The sequence below is a fragment of the Notothenia coriiceps genome, unplaced genomic scaffold, assembly GCF_000735185.1.
Source record: "Notothenia coriiceps isolate Sejong01 unplaced genomic scaffold, NC01 NC01_scaffold00034929, whole genome shotgun sequence".
NCBI lineage: Eukaryota > Metazoa > Chordata > Actinopteri > Perciformes > Nototheniidae > Notothenia > Notothenia coriiceps.
In genome coordinates, this window is record NW_011367630.1 from 37869 (window position 1) to 56368 (window position 18500).

The following is an 18500-nucleotide window of genomic DNA, read 5'->3' on the forward strand; positions in this document are numbered from 1 at the left end:
GCCATATAGGCGGAGCTCCTCGTCACTGACGTCAGACTATTTTCAAATCTGTATCAGACTGTATCAGATCCGTTAAAGCCCCGTTTTTAGATATTTGGGTATGGAGGAAAATAGAAAGGGTTGTGTTTTCTGACACTTGGTGAGTTCCCTGGAACACCGGGGACACATGTTCATGTATAAAAGACGTACAAAAGTGCATTTTGCATGATAGGTCACCTTTAAGTTCATTCTGTATCAGTACATACAGACATGTATTATGCAAGTAGTACACAGTGCCTATAAAGAAATATTCTCCTTTAGAGTCTTCATGTATTATCGTTTTATAAGACTGAATTCGAATAAATAAAATATGTTTTTTATATACACTGATCAACAGAAAAGGGCACTTGAATGTCAAATAAGAAGAGAAATAGAGATATATATATATACTCAGTAATCTGTAGAAATGGTTTTAAATGAATTCTTATTCCAATCGAGTGGAGTGAGTATGGAAGCAAAACAATGACGGAGGACTCTTCAAGTAGCTCCACATTAATCCCTTATTTTTCAGTTTTGTAGAAAGATTAAATGGGAATTCAAACTTTTTGTTTAACATACTGTACAAACACGTTAGCTAAATGTACCCAATAGCATACCAGCTCCCTGTTGGAAGTCGGTTTTGGCTGTACCCCTACAGTATAATGTTGCAATATTTTCATATAGAGTACAGGGCTGTTGATGGACAAAGCTCCACGGGTCGCAGGTTTCTGTCGCTCTCACGGTTTGCACAGGCCATGTCTTGCCTTGTTTTTCAGTTTGACTGTTATCTGATTATTTTTTGCTTTCATCCATGTGTGGATAAAACAACCACTGTGACTGTTCCCTGCTGAGGGAGTATTGGACTCTGGATCCATTTTTCACCCCACGGGCTACAAAAGCGAAAACAACTGAACATGCAGCAAAGGAGAGCCCAGCAAACTTGTTTAAGCATTTTAAGTGTGAATTAACTTTCAATGGGTCACCTTTAAGCTATAGTCTCTCTTCAGTGCTTTCATCCGAGCTTCTCCCATTCTTTTGGGATCCCAAATGTGTTTTTGAGAACCCATTTGTCCAGCTTCATAGAGAACACCTGAGCACACAACATGAGAGCCGAGGGCTTTATCTGTTAACACTAGCAATTTGAAGCGGCATTATCCTGCTCATTATGTGCCCGCTTATCAAACATATTAATCGGTTCACAAAAGATATCAGTTTTAATGATTTTATAACAAGCTCAAGTAAATTAAGAGCATCTGGGGAAAAGGACTTTCACAGAATTAAAACCACTAACACACCAGAGGCTATCCAAAACGTTTTTTTATAATGTATCGTTTTTCACAATATTACTCTAAAAGCCACATTTGAATTGTTGTGCATAGGAAATGTGTCCTTTTACTAGTCATATTAAGGCAGGCACAGCTCTATTAACAATTTGATTGGACGACAGGCTTCAGGAATGTGCTGCAAGGACACCAGCACAGAGACACTGAAGCAGAGCGATATAAAAAGTGAAATGTTTGCTGAAAGCCACAGGCGTCATAAGACCCAAGCACAAGGCACAGCTTGAAACAGAAAACTAGATTGTTCCAAAAAAAACTAGATTATTGCTACATTAGCGGGTTGAACTCCCATGAAATCCCTACAGGCCTATAAATGCAACAAGTAGCAAGTGAAGTTTTAACCTTTAAATGTATTCTAAGAAAAAGGAACAATAGTGGGTACAATAGTCTTTAAGTTAGTATCTTTAGACACGGAGATCAACTGGACGGTATTCTAATTAAGTTTGATGGTTTACCAGATCATTTTGGGTTATTTTAAATGTTATGCTGTCAGGAGAGATGGCTCACTTTCCAAAGGATCAATGGTAACCTCTATTGCCTGCCTGACCTGCCTCCAGTCACACAAGGTGATGTAGAATAGAGATCAAAGTATAGGGAAAGCATGCTTTTGAACCAATCAATGCTTTAGAAAAATGTCATAATACCCTCAGGACTTATATTGATGAAGGCTCTACATTCACATTAAAGTGACAAGAAGCCTAGAGCAGTGTGCATTGTAAAATACAGCATGAGTATCACTTTGCTTTCCATGATCATTCATCAGCGTTGTAATAAATGTCAGGTGAACAGGCCCACTCTTCCTATAAAACATGCTTCAAACAAATAGCAGACACTTGACCACAGCAGGTCATAATTGTACTTACGTTTTCATATTTTTCTCCACATTGATTGGTTTACTGAAGATAGATTATACACACTGTGACCTACTGTAGCTACTGATGGTCAGTAATAAAGAGGAGAAAGAAAATGTGGGTTATTTTCATGGAGAAGTCACCTTTGGATCCTGAAACCTTTCAAAGTTATATTAGCCCGACGCTGTGATTCTGACATCTCTGTCTTGATTTTCATATCTTGCTTTGAGGATGTAACTAAACCTTTTGGAGAGGGTAACAATCCCATGCAGCATTAACAGATTGAATTATTGATCCTCCTGCGAAGGATATTGTTGTTCCAGCAGCCGGAGAAACAACATAATTCAGCTGGGTGAAAGATGAGCACATTAAAATAGACAGTATTTAAAATGTATAGCGTCACCGATGAAGAAATAGAGAGTAACTGCACATCAGGTAAATGTGTGTGTTTTCCTTTGGAGGACAAGGAAAAAGATGGTCCCCTTTAGATAACTTTAAATTCCTTTACAGCTGAAAATATTATTTATTGATACATATTCATGGTCATCGGGATGTCAGTTAAGACCTCTTGTTCTGCTGGCCTGTCTTGTTTATTTATATTTACCCCTTCCTGCTTGACATTTCTCCTTATCTTGACTGTACAGTATTTGACAGACCTGAGCTTAGCTTTTTCTCCTTCCTGTTGTCTTCTTTTTTTAACTCTTCTGTGCCTCTTGTATTCTGTGCTTTTATATTTCCCGACTAGTGTTGCCACAATATATATCACAAATGTAATTTTTATGTTCCTATTTTTATGAGACAACTGCAAGATTTGCCATGTACTGTAGGTAACTCTATACTCATTTATATTTTTATCGTTCATAAATGGCCATTGACTGTAATTAACAAGCTTATCAATTCTAATGAATCCTTAATAAATATGCAATTCTTCTATAGCAGACAACACAAATTTCCTGGGAGTTTATCTTAGTTTTTTAGAGTGAAAATACGTCAAAATAAGAGCAGTTTTAAATCAACCAACCTAGAGACTAAATCATTTTCAAATATATTCATAATCCCACCCTGAAAAGTGTTCTGTGCAGTCAGCGCCATCTGTTTCATTCACCACATGAGGGCAAATCAATTTGAACTTCATGTAGAGCTCATTTGGAAAAGTATAATTTAGACACCATCCACCATTTGTTTTAAGCCCGCTTTTTGACATTGTTATCCTCACACTTACTTATAAGGTGTAAATATTATTCTCCAGCATGCTTTTGAACTAACCCATTGCCTCAGGCACAACATTCCTCTTCTTGCCACTGAGCTGACACTCTCCTTGAGAGAAAAGTTGTCCTTGTGAGTATGAATGACTCGCCTGCACCCACCTGTAAAACCTCAAAACAACCAACGCGTTATTTCTGTGCACTCCAAGATTAAGAGCTAATTTAGATACTCATGCAATGTTCTCCTGTGTTTCTTTATTGTATTTGTGTTATTAGTCTGTCTTGCTAATTCAAGTCAAAGTTTGGTTTTGGTCTGAGCCTCTAAATAACAAGAATTTTTACGGCTGCATCGCATTCTGGCCTGGAGGAGCTTTCCTATCACTGTCTTTGCCTCCCTTAAGATTTGTTCTACCTGTAAGAGTGTTGAATTGCATTTGAAAAAACTCAGCTACGGCCTTGATACATTGCACTTCAGTTGTGAAACTTGTTAACCCTGGAGGATGTACTGTACCCCCAAATACTACATTTCAGCTATCACCAAGTTTAACATAAAAGGGGTATGAGTGATTCTGTAATGTGGCTGTAATTGTTGCTTCAAATGACCTCTATTTAGACTTGAACTTGTCCCTTTTATTGCATATGTTTATATATAGAGGACTTTTGAAGACACATAATGTTGGCCAAAGTCTGGCACAACTTTAATTAACAGATAAACACATAGAGGACAAAACAAACATAATATCAGAGACACAAGGACGATGGAGGAACGACGCAGAAAGACAAAGCACTGATGATGCAGTATTGATCTTAATTGGATTTAAAGGCCAAGGATAAGAGATGGGTTTTCAACAAAGATCAAAAAGTGTCAACGGGGAGAGCCGACTGATGTGGAGGGATAAACTGTTCCCTAGCCCAATACTGTGGGTTTAAAATAACGCAGAGTCAAAGAGATGGCTTTCTTTCCACAGCATTACACTAGACACATATCTAAGTCACAAACATTTCAGATTGTTAACATAAAAATAAATCCATTAAGGAGGGTCAGCTTATAGGACACTTCTCAGAAAAATAATGTTTATTATGGGGGTGTGGCTGAACTGTTACAAAGCCTGATGAATGGCACTCAGCATCTGTTGTAGACACACACAGGCAACCACACTACATTAATGTATATGACATTTCAGTTGAGTGAATAGGCTTTTATAAGCTTGAATATAATTTGATCAAATGCATGAAATCCCTGATTATCCCTCACAAAATACTGTAATTAAGTTAAATTTAAATATATTTTCTCTCACCTCCGTTTTAAATCTTCTTCAAAGAAGAGTTGATTGTTTAAAGTTTTCAGCCCTTGTTTTTCTTGCATTTCTTTATTGGCTCACAATTACTACTGTGGAAATGAAATAAAGATTTGGAAGTATAGCTTTAATAGCCTTGAGGTAATTTATTGAGTGAGAATTGCAGGATCAAGGGCATCCCTGCAAAAAAAACCTATTTAGTTTAGCTTCTCTAACCTATTCAGCGTTTAAGGAACTTTTGCATCACCTCTTCATTCATTAGTTTTCTCCAACCTCATAAAAGACCAATTGTGTGCTCTTAAGATTATGTTTTTGTAGCATATCTTAAGTAGAATTGAAGGTTGATTTAGAGTTACATTTTCTAAAACGTAAATGTAAAAATGGACGCAGCTGCACTAGAAGGAAGCATGCCTTTTAATAGTGTGTGAGAAACAGTGAAGAAGGGCCCTCACATGAAAAAGCCTTTTTTGATGACCTGTCAAAGACGGCAGCTCATAGTTTGGAGGCATAAATCCTCTGCTCCTTTTCATGTATCATGCGTGTGCCCTTGGTTACCTTAGTAACTCTCCTCTCCATCTCCAATCGGCGCTCCCGAATGCTCAGCCGAGAACGCGCCGCGCGCTCACGCGAAGCTCGTGTTGAGCCGGAGAGTCCAGGCAAAAGCATCAAAACGCACCAGGACTAGAAGGAGAGCTTTCCGCTGAAAAAAACCAAAACAACACGGGATAAATGCAGTGAAATAAGACTGGAGTGAGGATATTGAAAGACGGTCCCGCTTCACAGGAAGGTCATTCCCTGAAAAAGCTAAGCATTGCGCAGACTGTACGGATATTTGGAGTATACCCGACTGTAAGTGAAGAAGACCCCGAAGCTGTGGAACATTGTTCCGGCTTTTTATTTTCAGAAAAGCAAGGCATGGGGGGATCCACATCTCGACAAGTCAGGTGAGTCATTTTATGATACTACTTGATGAGCATTTGGGGGTAAAAACCTGAAGGCTGCGTGCGTAGTGAGAGAGTTAGATGCAGGGGCACCGGGATACTTGGATTAAAATTATACCAGTTTTGTTTTTAATTATTACTTAAATATGATAACAGGTATTTTTGTTTTAAGCTACATCGACGAAGCGCAGTACACCGGCACAAGGCACGTACACTTCCAAAACGCATTTGGATTTTTGTGACTTGAACGGACTAAACCGAGGCTCATTAGAGGCAGAAATGTGGGTGCAGGGTAACTGTGTGTCTTTTACCCACTCTGCCATACGTAAGATGTGCAAACACCGTGCTGCACACGTTAATGCAGGGAGTAAAACACATGCGATAATTGATCAGAGCACTTGTTACTTGGGCATGAAGATATCTTGTGTGCGTGATGGAGCAGTGACGCGCAGCCAGGCTCTCTCTCCTTCCCTCTCCCTATTAACGAAAATGAAATAGCCCGGTGGCTTGCTTTAGGCAAATTAAAATGTAAGCTCTAAAGTTTTGGGGGAATCAAACGAAGAGGTACTGAATCAAATCGCCCAGGATGACATCAGATCTAAAGATGTTTGTTTGTATAACGCGAGTGCGATCTGGCACTAATTTGCAGCAGGCTACCTCCATCTGTTGTGGTGATGGAGCAGAATGGTCCGCCACAAGCGTACCTGGGGGTGCCGATTTTCCTATTATTATTTTTTAAGTTTAGCTAATAGGTTGTATATTTAGTATTTGTCTAGCAGCTATAATGATAGTGCACACTTCTTTCTAATTTAGAGTGACAAAAAGAGTGTACATATGATCTTTTATTAATTATGTGCATATTTCCATGCCTACTGATCACTGTAATTATTTCTGAGGCTGCAGCATAAATGTAGGCCCTCTTCATCATTGATCTTGAGTTGTGTTATGTCTGCTACATTCTAGTGAGTATCCTTACTTTGCCATCTTTATAATTCCCATGACAGCTGTAAAAAACACATGCACACACTGCTTGTGTAAAAACGGAGTATACATTTAAAGCACTATGGTGATCCTGCAGGCCCCATGTGCCTTCTTCAAATCTTAGAATTTCTGACACATGGGAAGTGTTGTTATAGTCAATAGAAGAGAGAATAATTAACTGAGAGTTGAATCCCAAAAGTTTTAAAGAGGGAGTGAAAATGTCAAGCAAGAGTTGTCATGGTGATTGGTTAAGTACGCTATGTGTCCCTGCGTTTGGGAAATGATCCAGTTTTTTTATTTGGCATGCACACCACACTATTGATGAAAGAAGCTCTTAATGGGCGATAATAACTCAGACTCATTGAATTCACATTTTGTTGTTGCACGCATTTAAGAACCACCCTATGAAATTTGATTAGCACCCTTTGGAATTTGATTTGCAAGCAAATTGTGTTCATTTATATTGTATGTGTGCCTTCAGTATCATGTGAAGGATTATGCATGCTGCTGCTGCTGCTGTGGCTGCTGCTTGTGAATTCTCTCTCTGGCCTTTCAGAGTTTGTATTCCAGTCCAGCAAAGTGCTATTCTTCAAGTGCCCTGCTGTTTTATTATCCATTTCTTATATTCTTTGCTTAAACAAAATCTGGGTTTGTGCTTTCGACAATCATGGCTGCTAAAAACCGAGCTTTGTGTTTCAGCTGTTGGAGTATAATTACCGAGCTGCTTGTGAATGTGTTCATTAGCTGGACATTTTGGACCTAGGTCCACAGAGAGGTGGTCAACACGTGATCACTGACAAGCCCAAACACTCGAACACACAACATTTCAAAGTGCAGCACGATTCTATTGTTTATCCTGTGAGTCTCAGAACTGCTCAAGAGAAGCTCCATGAGACTCCCTGTCTGCTGCAAAGGTCAGCGAGGCTTCGTTCTGACCTAAAGTGAATACACCTGAGTACACCTTGGCCTGACTTAACCTGGATGAGCCGCTCATTGGCCCAAGAGGCCTCTTGTTCTTAGCCTTGAGTTTCTTTCCCCGCATTTTCTCGTTATTGCTCTCACACCCAGACGCTTGGATGGAAGGTGTGCTAGCGCTTGTGCGTGTTGGAGCGTGTGTGTGCAAGCGTGTGTGTGCAAGTGTGTGCAAGCGTGTGTGTGTGAGTATGTGTGTGTGTGTGTGTGTGTGTGTGTGTGTGTGTGTGTGTGTGTGTGAGCGTGTGTGCTCCTGTGTGTATATGCAGAGGTGTGTTGTTGCACATATGAGAAAGACTGAGGAAGGTTATTTGTGTTTTCTAATATTCTTCATTGTGTTTGACGTGTTGTCTTGGAGCAGCAGGAGCAGGAGTTGAATAATTTCCCAAATGGATACCTTCTGACCTTCTGAAAATTTGTCCTATCGCTGCCTATTCCACACCGCAAGAAAAGCCTGTCATTGTTCTAGCACTGTTTTCCCTACTTGGCAATGTCATACACACACAAAAAAGACAGTTGTGGAATATTTGGATTATAGGTTTAGTCTACATTACCAAGCAAACGAGATTCAGAATTGCATGGCCTTGATGGCGGATGGTCTTAAGACACACTATAAAAATGTCATATAAAACAAACACATACAGAGCCTTTCATCTATCTTTTTTTCTCTTTGTGCAAGAGTATAAGCATTTCAATCATAAATGATTTAAAGTACTTCTGTTTTCTTATTCGGCTAAACAATGGCTCTAAAAACGGTCAGGGGTTAAAGCAAAAAAGTAATTCAAACCAAAGTCAAATTGTATCATGGCGTGGCAACTAAGCTCTCTCAGAATCTGGCTATCCACAGACATGCGGTGACTAATGAAGGAGGATAAACTTGTCTCTTCATATTTGCTCAGGAGGATGAGCTTTCATCGTCATTAAATCACACGTTTTGTCACGAAATTACCGAAAAACACCCTGATTGTTTTCTTAAAGTATTACTTGAAACCAGCGACATTCACTCGATACACTTGTGTCATATTCGTTTTAATAATGAATAAGACAAATTTGTTAAATCTGTGAAAAGATGAAGGAGTCTTTGTTTGACTAACAAAATGTTTTTGGCCTGAGGCACAAAGATACGCCTCAAGTCTACTGCACATAACATATTTAACAGAGATTTTACATTGTTCATGGCCCAACAACATCTCCCCTGACTAACAGGTTTCCCTGCCAAAGACCAATGTCTGCTTAGTCAACAGGATTCTTTTGGACATCACCATTCTAACTACAAAGCAGATGTCACACAGTATGTCTCCACTCACTGTCTGCCAGAAGTTATCTATTCATTATTTATTTATTAATCATAAAATTCACACTCCATAATCACAGACAGCGGACAGAGCCTGCTGAGTAAAAATCATGGACCTAATCGATTAAGCGGCAGAAGTGAGGAGCTATTTTCGATTGTTTTCCTTTTGTTAAAGGAGACTTTTAAAAAATGGAGAGAGGCAGGGAGAGGAGGGGGCGGGAGGCTGCGATGATAGGGAGAGCGGCTCTCGGATGCAAATCTGTACTTTAAACTTACATAAGCTTAGCTTGGGATGAAGCTCAGTTCATTTCATTCATGTGGAACATGCGAACAACATGAATGACCTTTCTTAACTCTGGTGTACAGGATTCAACCCTGTGAAGCAGTGCATGCAAGTTTGTTTGCATCCCATTGATTTTACTTTGTCACATTTTCTTCCAGACTTGGACTATGATTTGCACAGTCTACTTGCACATGTGACATGACATGACACAACAAATAACTCTCAAATGTGTGTATAGATTTCTGAAGCCCCACACTTTTTGTCCTCTAAAAGTCCACATCTGCAGCTTGCCAGCTCATTTGAATTTTAAATGATCTGTCAAAGAGAATTTAAGGCAAGTCTGAGAGGAACAAAGAAGCAGTCACTCTGTCCTTACTGTACTTTGTGGCTGACAGGGTGAAACCCTGCCTGTTTGTTTTTAAAAAGTCTACCTTAATCCATATGAATCAAATTGCATTTTATTCCTCTTAATCCACCCTGAGATTAGACAGACAAGTGACAGGGAATCAACATTTTTAAATCCCTGGGATGAATGTTACTGTCCAGGTAAAGTTGATGTGGCAGAGTGTGCCCCCCCTGTCAACTCCCTGGTTTCTTATCCAATGAAGTAATCGCTAAGCCCCTTTCTCTCCTCATTTTTCTTAACATAAGTGAGTACTGTGTGGGTCTGGCAGGACACAGAAGCAAGGGCCCGTCTAATTCATGGGGTAAATTAGTGAAGATAAGGCCTGAGTCAGTACCTCCAGCTTCCCATAGATCCCCCTGGGGCCGGCTCTTAAGGAGCTTAGTAAAAGCCTGTCGTATGAAGACATGACATGGAGCTGGCTAAATGGGCTACGTTGGAGTGTCTTCCATCAACCTAATATTCATATATGGGTCACTGTCGTTCAAGCTTTAATCCCATTCAATGTATTCATTCTTGGTTATTAATTCAGAGTTTTAGGAAAATAAGGCACTATGTATAAGAAAGGTAAAATAGGCTGTATTAGTGAGGCTCAAATGCATATGCGCACCAAACTGGCAGAACACTTAGGCCCACTCATAAGACTGTGTTGTGTAACAGTCTGTGCCACCAAATCAATAATGAATGCTGGTTTAACCGTAGTAAAAGAACAAGTAAGAACTCCTCCAGAGTCACTGGGTCACATACACTGGGGAAACAATTAGAGGCTTCCTCGCGCATCGCACAGCTTGGTTTTTTCTTTCTTTTTTAAGCATTTTCAGCAGCATGCATTTCCCTTAAATGTTCTCTAGGGTCCAGCAGCATGGCAGTATGGCTGCTGAAGAATTACAGACACTGGTCTGTCGGAGAGTCTTTCCCAGCCTGAGCTACAGAAAAAAAAGCAGTGTCAGGTCCCTGTGATGTATGTGGGGCCACATGAAGTGGAAAGCATGGTGACTGATAGGACACCAGTCTTGCGGGTGTGTGTGTGTGTGTGTGTGTGTGTGTGTGTGTGTGTGTGTGTGTGTGTGTGTGTGTGTGTGTGTGTGTGTGTGTGTGTGTGTGTGTGTGTGTGTGTGTGTCTCTGTTAAAAAATGAATTCAAAGCTTTTGGCTCTTAAGTGAGAGTAAAATGTCAAAATCCCTCGAGAATTTGCAACCACATCTCAACAAGTTTGAGTTGACCAGCGCTGACATTTAAAGGTCCCAAATGATTCACTTTCTAAGTTTCTATTGCTAGTGATAAGAATATTCTTTATGATAGGAATGAGCCTGTCTTTTAAAAAAAAAAACTAAATCCACAGTATGTTATAACGACTGCAGGAATGTTTCCACACATAGCATCAGGAATACATTTAAAATATATTAACCAATGTTCAGGCACTCTATTTATGTATAATTGAAAATGCACATTAAATGCTTACGATTTAATGCTCTACATTAGTCACTACAAGGCAAGGCGATTTTATTTATACAGCACTTTTCAGCACGTGGCGATTCAAAGTGCTTTACAGATTAAAAGCAAAAGACATTTAAGAACAAATACAGCACAAATACATTAATTAAAAAGGCATTCTTTTTAATTAATGTATTTGTGCTGTATTTGTTCTTAAATGTCTTTTGCTTTTAATCTGTAAAGCACTTTGAATCGCCACGTGCTGAAAAGTGCTNACACACACACACACACACACACACACACACACACACACACACACACACACACACACACACACACACACACACACACACACACGCAACACTTTCACTTATCTCTTACACTCATGTCAAGGTTGATCTGAGTCACGAGTCCCACGTTCATCTCAATTAGCACTTTGATTTGGGAGTTGCTAGGTGGTGATATTGGCAGCTTTGGAAGGATGCACCCATCACTCCTCCCCTTTTCACTCTTTCAATTCCTTTCTTTCGTTCCGTGTTGGCTTTCTTTTTTTTTTTACATACCTCCTTTTCTACACATTTTCTTGTTGGGTTTCCTGGCACATTCCTTGGATATTCTTTTGACTGTAAAATGAATGGAAAAACTACAAAATAACAGAGAACTCTGGAAAAGATTGCATGTGACATGCAACAACTCAGACTGAGTCAGACCCCCCACCTTCACCCTCTTCCCTCCCCCATCCCAGTCATCATTAACAACAAGAACAACAGAGGACCTGTTGAGAAAGTAACTGGGGTGTTGCTGCAGAAATATTCCAAAATGGTAGAATGAATTTGCTGCATCCTGGGACACAGGAAGCCCATATTCACATGCACTTCTATTTAAGACCCATTACAGCCACACAGCAGGCAGAGGGGCTAGATTTCCAACGTTTTTCAGTTTGCATTGTAATCTGATAAGTGAAAGTGTTATTTGACATTGCCCATTTGATTCTCAGAGCACTTAACATTTCAAGCCCATTTTCTTCCTGTGTGTGTCTCCTTAAAGTGGCAAAATAATGGGGGCCATTAAAAAGAGTCAATATCTAGAAATCTTAGTCAAGGTGGAGCCCAATCTATGTTTGCCTTTTGCACAAAACCTGCTTTGAGGTTTGTGGAAGGACAAACTGGATAAAGCAAGGAGAGTAAAGGGTCTTACATAGGTCAGGCTGATGCCACAGGCCTCTCGTGTACCAGACAGAATATTTCACCAACCCTACAGTAGTAGATCATTCACTTATGAGGCAGGCTACAAATTACTAATGGCTAAGATCCCCAGAACAGTCAAGACAGTGAGGGTAGGAAGGTGCACCAAGTATTTCCAATCTGTTCCTTGTATGATTAGATTTCTTTCTTTTTTTTATTCAGTCATATTAATAAGTCATTAAGTCATCAAAAGAGGAACCTCTAACAGTGGCATGGAAGGGGAGAGTTGATGAAAAGACTAAATAAATGACCAAGTCAAGATGGGAGGTTGAGATGATGGACACGGACACGGCATGCGCCAGACAACAGGTCATGCTCAGCGCAAAACACAGAGGTGACACAAAATTAAAGAAGAAAGACAGAGCGAGAAGGAGGCAGAGACAGAAGAGTAGGAGGAAAAGTTGGGCTCTGTTTACTCCACGCACTCACCATCCTCAGTTGGAACATAGATGTTGAGATAAAGACAATCTTCATGTTGATCCTGTATGTAAGTCGTGACTATATCAAGGTTGAAGGTGAACCATACAGGCATCATGATCTCTGGCACAGCGTTGTGAATATTTTGTGGGCAGACTGGAGCAAAGTGAGTGGCGTTCTTGATCCCTGACCAGGAGGAAGGGGGCTCCGGGGGCATGAAGCGCTTTTCTCCCACTGGGGACGCGGCGTATGGGACCCCCAGATACTGGTCCACGGGCCCCAGAATCTCACTGGGCAGGGGCACCCTTACCCCTCTGAGTTTCCCATACTGCGTGTTTACAGTTGGGTGGTAGTTCTGACCTCTCACAGCCACAAAACACCAACAAAAGCTCAACACCCACAAGGACACATTGGTGCAACCGTGGGCACTGTGCCAGTTCTGCGAGGGGAGACGACTTCTCCTTGGAGAGAACCACATGGTCCTTGTGAGCGAGTGCAACTGCAAGTGACCAACATACAAGCCGGGGCACCCCCCTCAGCGAAAAAAAAAATGTCCCGCTCAGCCCTGCAGTCCAGCCACCTGAGGGACAGTCATCAGCTGCGATACTGGAGCCCGCCGACTTACAGACGAGGAGAAACGGTCACAGATGCCTCTCCGCACGGAAGTCCTCATTCACCGTTCTCTCCTATCTTCTATCCTGTGCTGCAAGAGAAGAGGACAAGACAATTAATGACATCTCCCTGACAGCCCACCGGTTCAATCCCATTTTATCCACTCATTTTGATTGACTTGTGGAGTCCCTTTCTGGCATGACATAAAACAGCTCACATAAACATGACAGAGCTCTTTCTGTTATCATCAATCCACAAATTCAAGAACCTGCCTTTAGCTTGATATTGCAATTAACTGCTGGGCAACTTCTCAAGATGTGCGTAATAATTCCACTAGGACAAGTACAATTTGAAAGGCATCAACTATCAGTGGGTAATTATTCTTTACTCAAAGGCCAAAATGTACGGATAGATGGACAATCTTTCTTTACATCTGGCTTTAAAAAAAATGCCAGATGTCCGTAAGAACACTAAAAGAGGTTTTGATTGATGTTATCATTCCTACTGTTTATGCTAAGCTTTAAAATACCATCTCTCATAATGCTTACAATGGAAGTGATAGGGGGGGAAATTGCAGAAAAATTAATTGAAAAGCTTATGTGAAGCTGATATGAGGCTTCTGCAGTCGGAGTCAAATCAAATGGGTATCATCTAGAGTTACATCCTTTTGAGTTTAACTTTTACCAAACAGTGTTCCTCTGTTTAGATGCAGTACAATAAGTAATAGTAAAAAAAGAAGGAATTTTGCAACCAAAAAAAACTGAGTGGTGAGATATTTTAAAGGCCTGTCTGAAAGTAAACACTGATTCTAGCCTGCAAAGCCTAAAAATGTAAAAAAATGTATGGACAACAGACAACAAGGAACTTGTGAACATTTACTTCAAGATTAGTTTCACTTACTAGGAAAACATAACTAAAACCCAAGAGCAGGAGTCATACACAGAAACATAATAGCATGATAAAAATGTCATGCCCGGCTTAATGTCATGCAGTCTTTTCCCTACACCTCCCTTCGGTAGAGATATGAACAAGATACAATTTTAATGTAATCTTCCCTGTTTGCAGTTACAAGAGATCTCTTTTTGGGATGAACAGGAGAAGAACCAGAGGAGGATGAGGCTACAGGCTGCACAGCTAACTCCAATGACAGTGCTTAAAATGCTAATAAAGAGTCCCATGGTGAACCAGGGACAACACCTTCACACACTGTCTGATCAATTTTCAATTTCTGTGGCTAAAGGGTCCCCCTCAGCCTTGTGCGCCTACTGCAGTATTCATTCTAATAACAATGGAGAAGAAAAGCCAGCATTTAGAGGAGGATATTGCATTCCAAAATGACTGTAAATGATTTATAATGTATCACAAGCCGTTGGAAGGCCACTAACCACTGAGAGAAAGCAATCCTGACGTTCCTGGAGGTGCTGTTATCGCTAGGCAGCTTTCCCTATTTGCGGCAGACATGGATCTATGGAGAGCCTGCCTGTGGAAGTTGTGAAAGTCCACCGATACAGTACATTTTGTAAACATGTCAGGTAAACCCACTCTCAGAGAACACACCACTTGCATGTTTGTGGTGGACAATTCGGCTCTGGTGCAGTGAGCACCTGCTAAGTGATAATACATGAAAAGCCATCCATATCCAATCTGGGGACTAAAAGGCATGCATTGCTGGGGGCTAAGGGCTTGCAAAGGTGTCAACATGTAGAAGAGTCAAGCCAACAAAGTCCCTCACTGCTTAACGGCTTCCTTTCTAGCAGGAGCTGAAAACCTATTAGACGACTCTGCCATATATATTAACCATTTAATTACATTACATAACAAAAACGTCCACATACATAAGTTATACGATTCAGCTTTTGTTAAAAAACTATTCTATAAAAGTGTTCATCAAATGTTATGGTCATTTAAAAGGCTGTATTATGATGTGCTTTTTAATTGTATCGCCTTATACAGAGCTTTTTATAAAATGTATTCCATCCCATTTATATTAAATCCACTTCCATCAATAAAACGTATTTACAGTATATCAGTGACAAAATATTGGAAACACCTTTCAGTATAATGCTATAAAATGAAATAGCCCCGCAAACTACAGCCTAAAAAATGACCATTAAGTTGAATAAACACCTTTCCAAAACAGTTCCAACTAAAACTGAACATTAAAGAGTTGCAAAGTGAGAGAAGCTTTTTCAGGCGCCCCTGGTGCTGGAATTTCTCCCACAGCTAATATCACTTTACTCACATTTAGAGCTCTTCTATAGCGCGGATCAGCATGAAATGCTCCAGCTTAAATGATCAATAAATAAAATTAAGAACATCCTTAGGAAATATCTGGTCCTTAGATAAAAGGTCTTGAGTACATCCCTGGATACATTCAAACTTGGAGAGATGTTAATTATGGCTACCGAGGTGAATTCGAGCAACAAACATCAGTTCACTAGATTATATTACGTTAGGGATTCGACTAACAGGGGGTGAAGAGGAAGTTTACGGGGTTTAGAAAACCGATGACAGGGGGGCCCGAATGGGCCTACCTGGAGGGGGAGGGGTTAATCCCGACTGTTGGTTTAAGCTTAAGGCATTTTTGACTGCATAAATACGCCATTTTTGACTGCATAAATACGCCATTTTTGACTGCATAAATACGCCTAGCGGCTAACAACCTGTTCTTTACCCACAGCTCTTCTAATATTTGTTGATTTAAGTAACTGCATCTCCTGACAGAATACCGCGGGTACATTTCAGAATGCCTGCATGCACAGGTACAAGTGTAAAACATGTCGCTCTGTTGGAGGAGCCTGTGACCTAAGTTTTTCATTGCCATATCTACACTGTAGCTAATGTGCAAATGACAATAAAGCCTTGAATTGAATTGAAAACATGAATGGGGCGAAGCCTGCGAGCTAGTTCAGGCAGTCAACTCGAGCACTTATGCTGCGTTCATACATAACGCCCCTTGCCACTCTACAACCAACCAAACAGAGTCTCCTTGATATGCCGCTCTATTTAACCTGCCACATATTTCTCTATGCTTTGCTTGCTGCAGCTACTTCCACGTCGCTGCTGCTTGCCTGCCCCACCACCAGCTTCCACCCCAGCTTCCACCTTTAGGCTCGGCGGGGTTAGTTATTTAATCATCACTCATCGTGCTATGTATATCTGTGGAGTGATGAGGCCAGAGCCTAGACGCCAAACTCAACTATATGCTGCTTCTAATAAACATGTTAAAGAAACACGGGAGTTGTCTGACTGAAATTAGGTAATACCTTTTTTCTTTTTCAAGGAGGTGGGGGCTCTGGGGTTGGAGGTTAAAATTGCACTTCTGGTGGTTTCTATTCACAGGTATAGCATAGTATTGAACTTGTGATTGTGACTGGGCTCTTCGCCATGGCAACCGCTGCCTAGTATTGTAGTTTTGAGACCTGTTGTCTGAAGGAAATTATGAGGAAAACATGAATTCTCAGAAACTACAACTAATAACAACTACCTATGGATAAAATAATAGAAAATAGTTAGACATCGAAGAGAGAGAAAATGGTGGGAAAGACTTGTAAAAAAATTACACGGAAGAAGGTGTTGCATGACCTTTGTCTAAATGTCCTCTTAAAATAATGTTCAACTTGAATTGAAATTAATACAATTTATAATCCACACCGATTCCCTTAACAGAGAAATATGTCTTCCCAAGAAAAGTTTCCAAAAGGGCACCTTATTATTCACCATGGATACAAGATTTTCCATTTCCAGTACGACTGAGGCCAGATATGTTTAGATCTGCAAACACAGCAGCAGAATAAGTGCGATAACACTAATTCTTGTTGAAATAAAATACATCAGGTCAACATTTTTAATCAGGACGTAGCAAGGACATAGGACAGTGTGATGGAGTGTGTGTGTTTAGAGGACACACAGCACAGAGGACTTCATCAGTCTCCCCTCCAACAGCATCTCAGAGGTCCTCTCGGCTCTGATCTCTCTACCTGCTGAAGCACTGCCAAGGGAGGAACAGAAAGAGAGAGATTGCATGAGTTCTCCCTCATCATCCCAGAAATATTGATCGTCTCATCACCGTGGCCTTGCTGCACATAATAAATACAACTGTGCCGGTGATGTAGGCGGGGGGAGGATAGAGGGGCGCTGAGCTGAGTCTAAGGAAGGTTATTAGCCCTTAATGCAAGACGGCACTCCACGAAGCCGTTAAATGCCATCCTCCACAATTCTTCGGCTCCTGATTAACAGGAAATGTTCATTTCTGCAAGTCCCATCATACTTCATCAATATTCAGAAGCACCCCGACAGTACAACACGTGAGTTGTCCCCATGCAGATTCTGTATTTAGAAGAAAATACAGAGACTTTATTCCTCTTTATTTTGGTCGGGGCCCACAGCCGTGTAAGCTTAGTGTAGAAGACCCTTTGTTCTCTTACAGCGGAGAGATCTCTGCTTTGCAATACAAGTATGAGCACAGAGCCAAATGTACTCCTACGCCCCAACATCCCTTAGAGAGAGGCTGAATGGACTCTGTTAAAAAAGGAACCAATAAAAGTTCTCAGTAGATGGAGTTTCTGACTCTCACCGCTCTGTTATCAGACTGCAACGAAGGCGTTCACAAAGCTGCATTAGTCCTCCGGAACATCTAACTTCAAATGAAGTGAGCCATCCTGACCCGAGAGAGTGTAATCACTGATTACAAATGCTTCTGGTGCTGTTACATTTTAACAAAGGCTGAAAGTGCCATTATAGGAACGATAAGAGACAGGCAACAAGACAGGAAGCAGAAACCTATGTACTTGGGTGGTTACCTCAGCTGAACTCATTAAAATGTGAGAGGCAACGGCATAACTTAATTTAGTGTCTTCACGTTCAATTTGTGTTCCAGAAAGTCTAAATCTAAATCGGTGCTCCATTTTGAGACAAGCTTAGCTTACGTTAGGATTGCTCCCTGGCTCCTACTTGTCAATAACTCGGTAGATATATCTGTAAATTGTCCGCTCACACATGTTTATTCCTAAATAGGCAAACATGAAATTCAACACAGAGAAATCAATAAGGAATGTACACACATACTGCACGTCTCCTCTCACCGGCACGCTCCGCATACAAGCTCCCTGCCTTGACGAACAACAGTCCGCCATATTAAATCAAGGAGATTGGCATGTTTCAGAAACAGCATTCATAAAATGTCAAAAGCAAACTGCGACTTCATA

At 40.7% G+C, this 18500-nt stretch overlaps 1 protein-coding gene across 1 annotated transcript; it reads right to left on the minus strand.

The window, feature by feature from the left end:
• Positions 1-11500: 11500 nt before the first annotated feature.
• On the minus strand, positions 11501-13381 carry LOC104962496 (neuroligin-3-like). Its single transcript, XM_010790926.1, has 2 exons — positions 12694-13381; positions 11501-11643 (listed from the first exon to the last, which is right to left on the minus strand). The coding sequence occupies exons 1-2, from the start codon at positions 13157-13159 to the stop codon at positions 11576-11578; spliced, it is 534 nt and encodes a 177-aa protein (XP_010789228.1). The 5' UTR covers positions 13160-13381; the 3' UTR covers positions 11501-11575.
• Between the last annotated feature and the right edge of the window lie 5119 nt (positions 13382-18500).

Excerpts from the sequence above, each read along its gene's own strand:
- LOC104962496 (XM_010790926.1), bottom strand. The coding sequence starts at position 13,159 with ATGTGGTTCTCTCCAAGGAGAAGTCGTCTCCCCTCGCAGAACTGGCAC. Across the intron at positions 11,644-12,693 it reads CTATGTTCCAACTGAGGATG|TCAAAAGAATATCCAAGGAA; the intron begins GTGAGTGCGTGG and ends TTCATTTTACAG.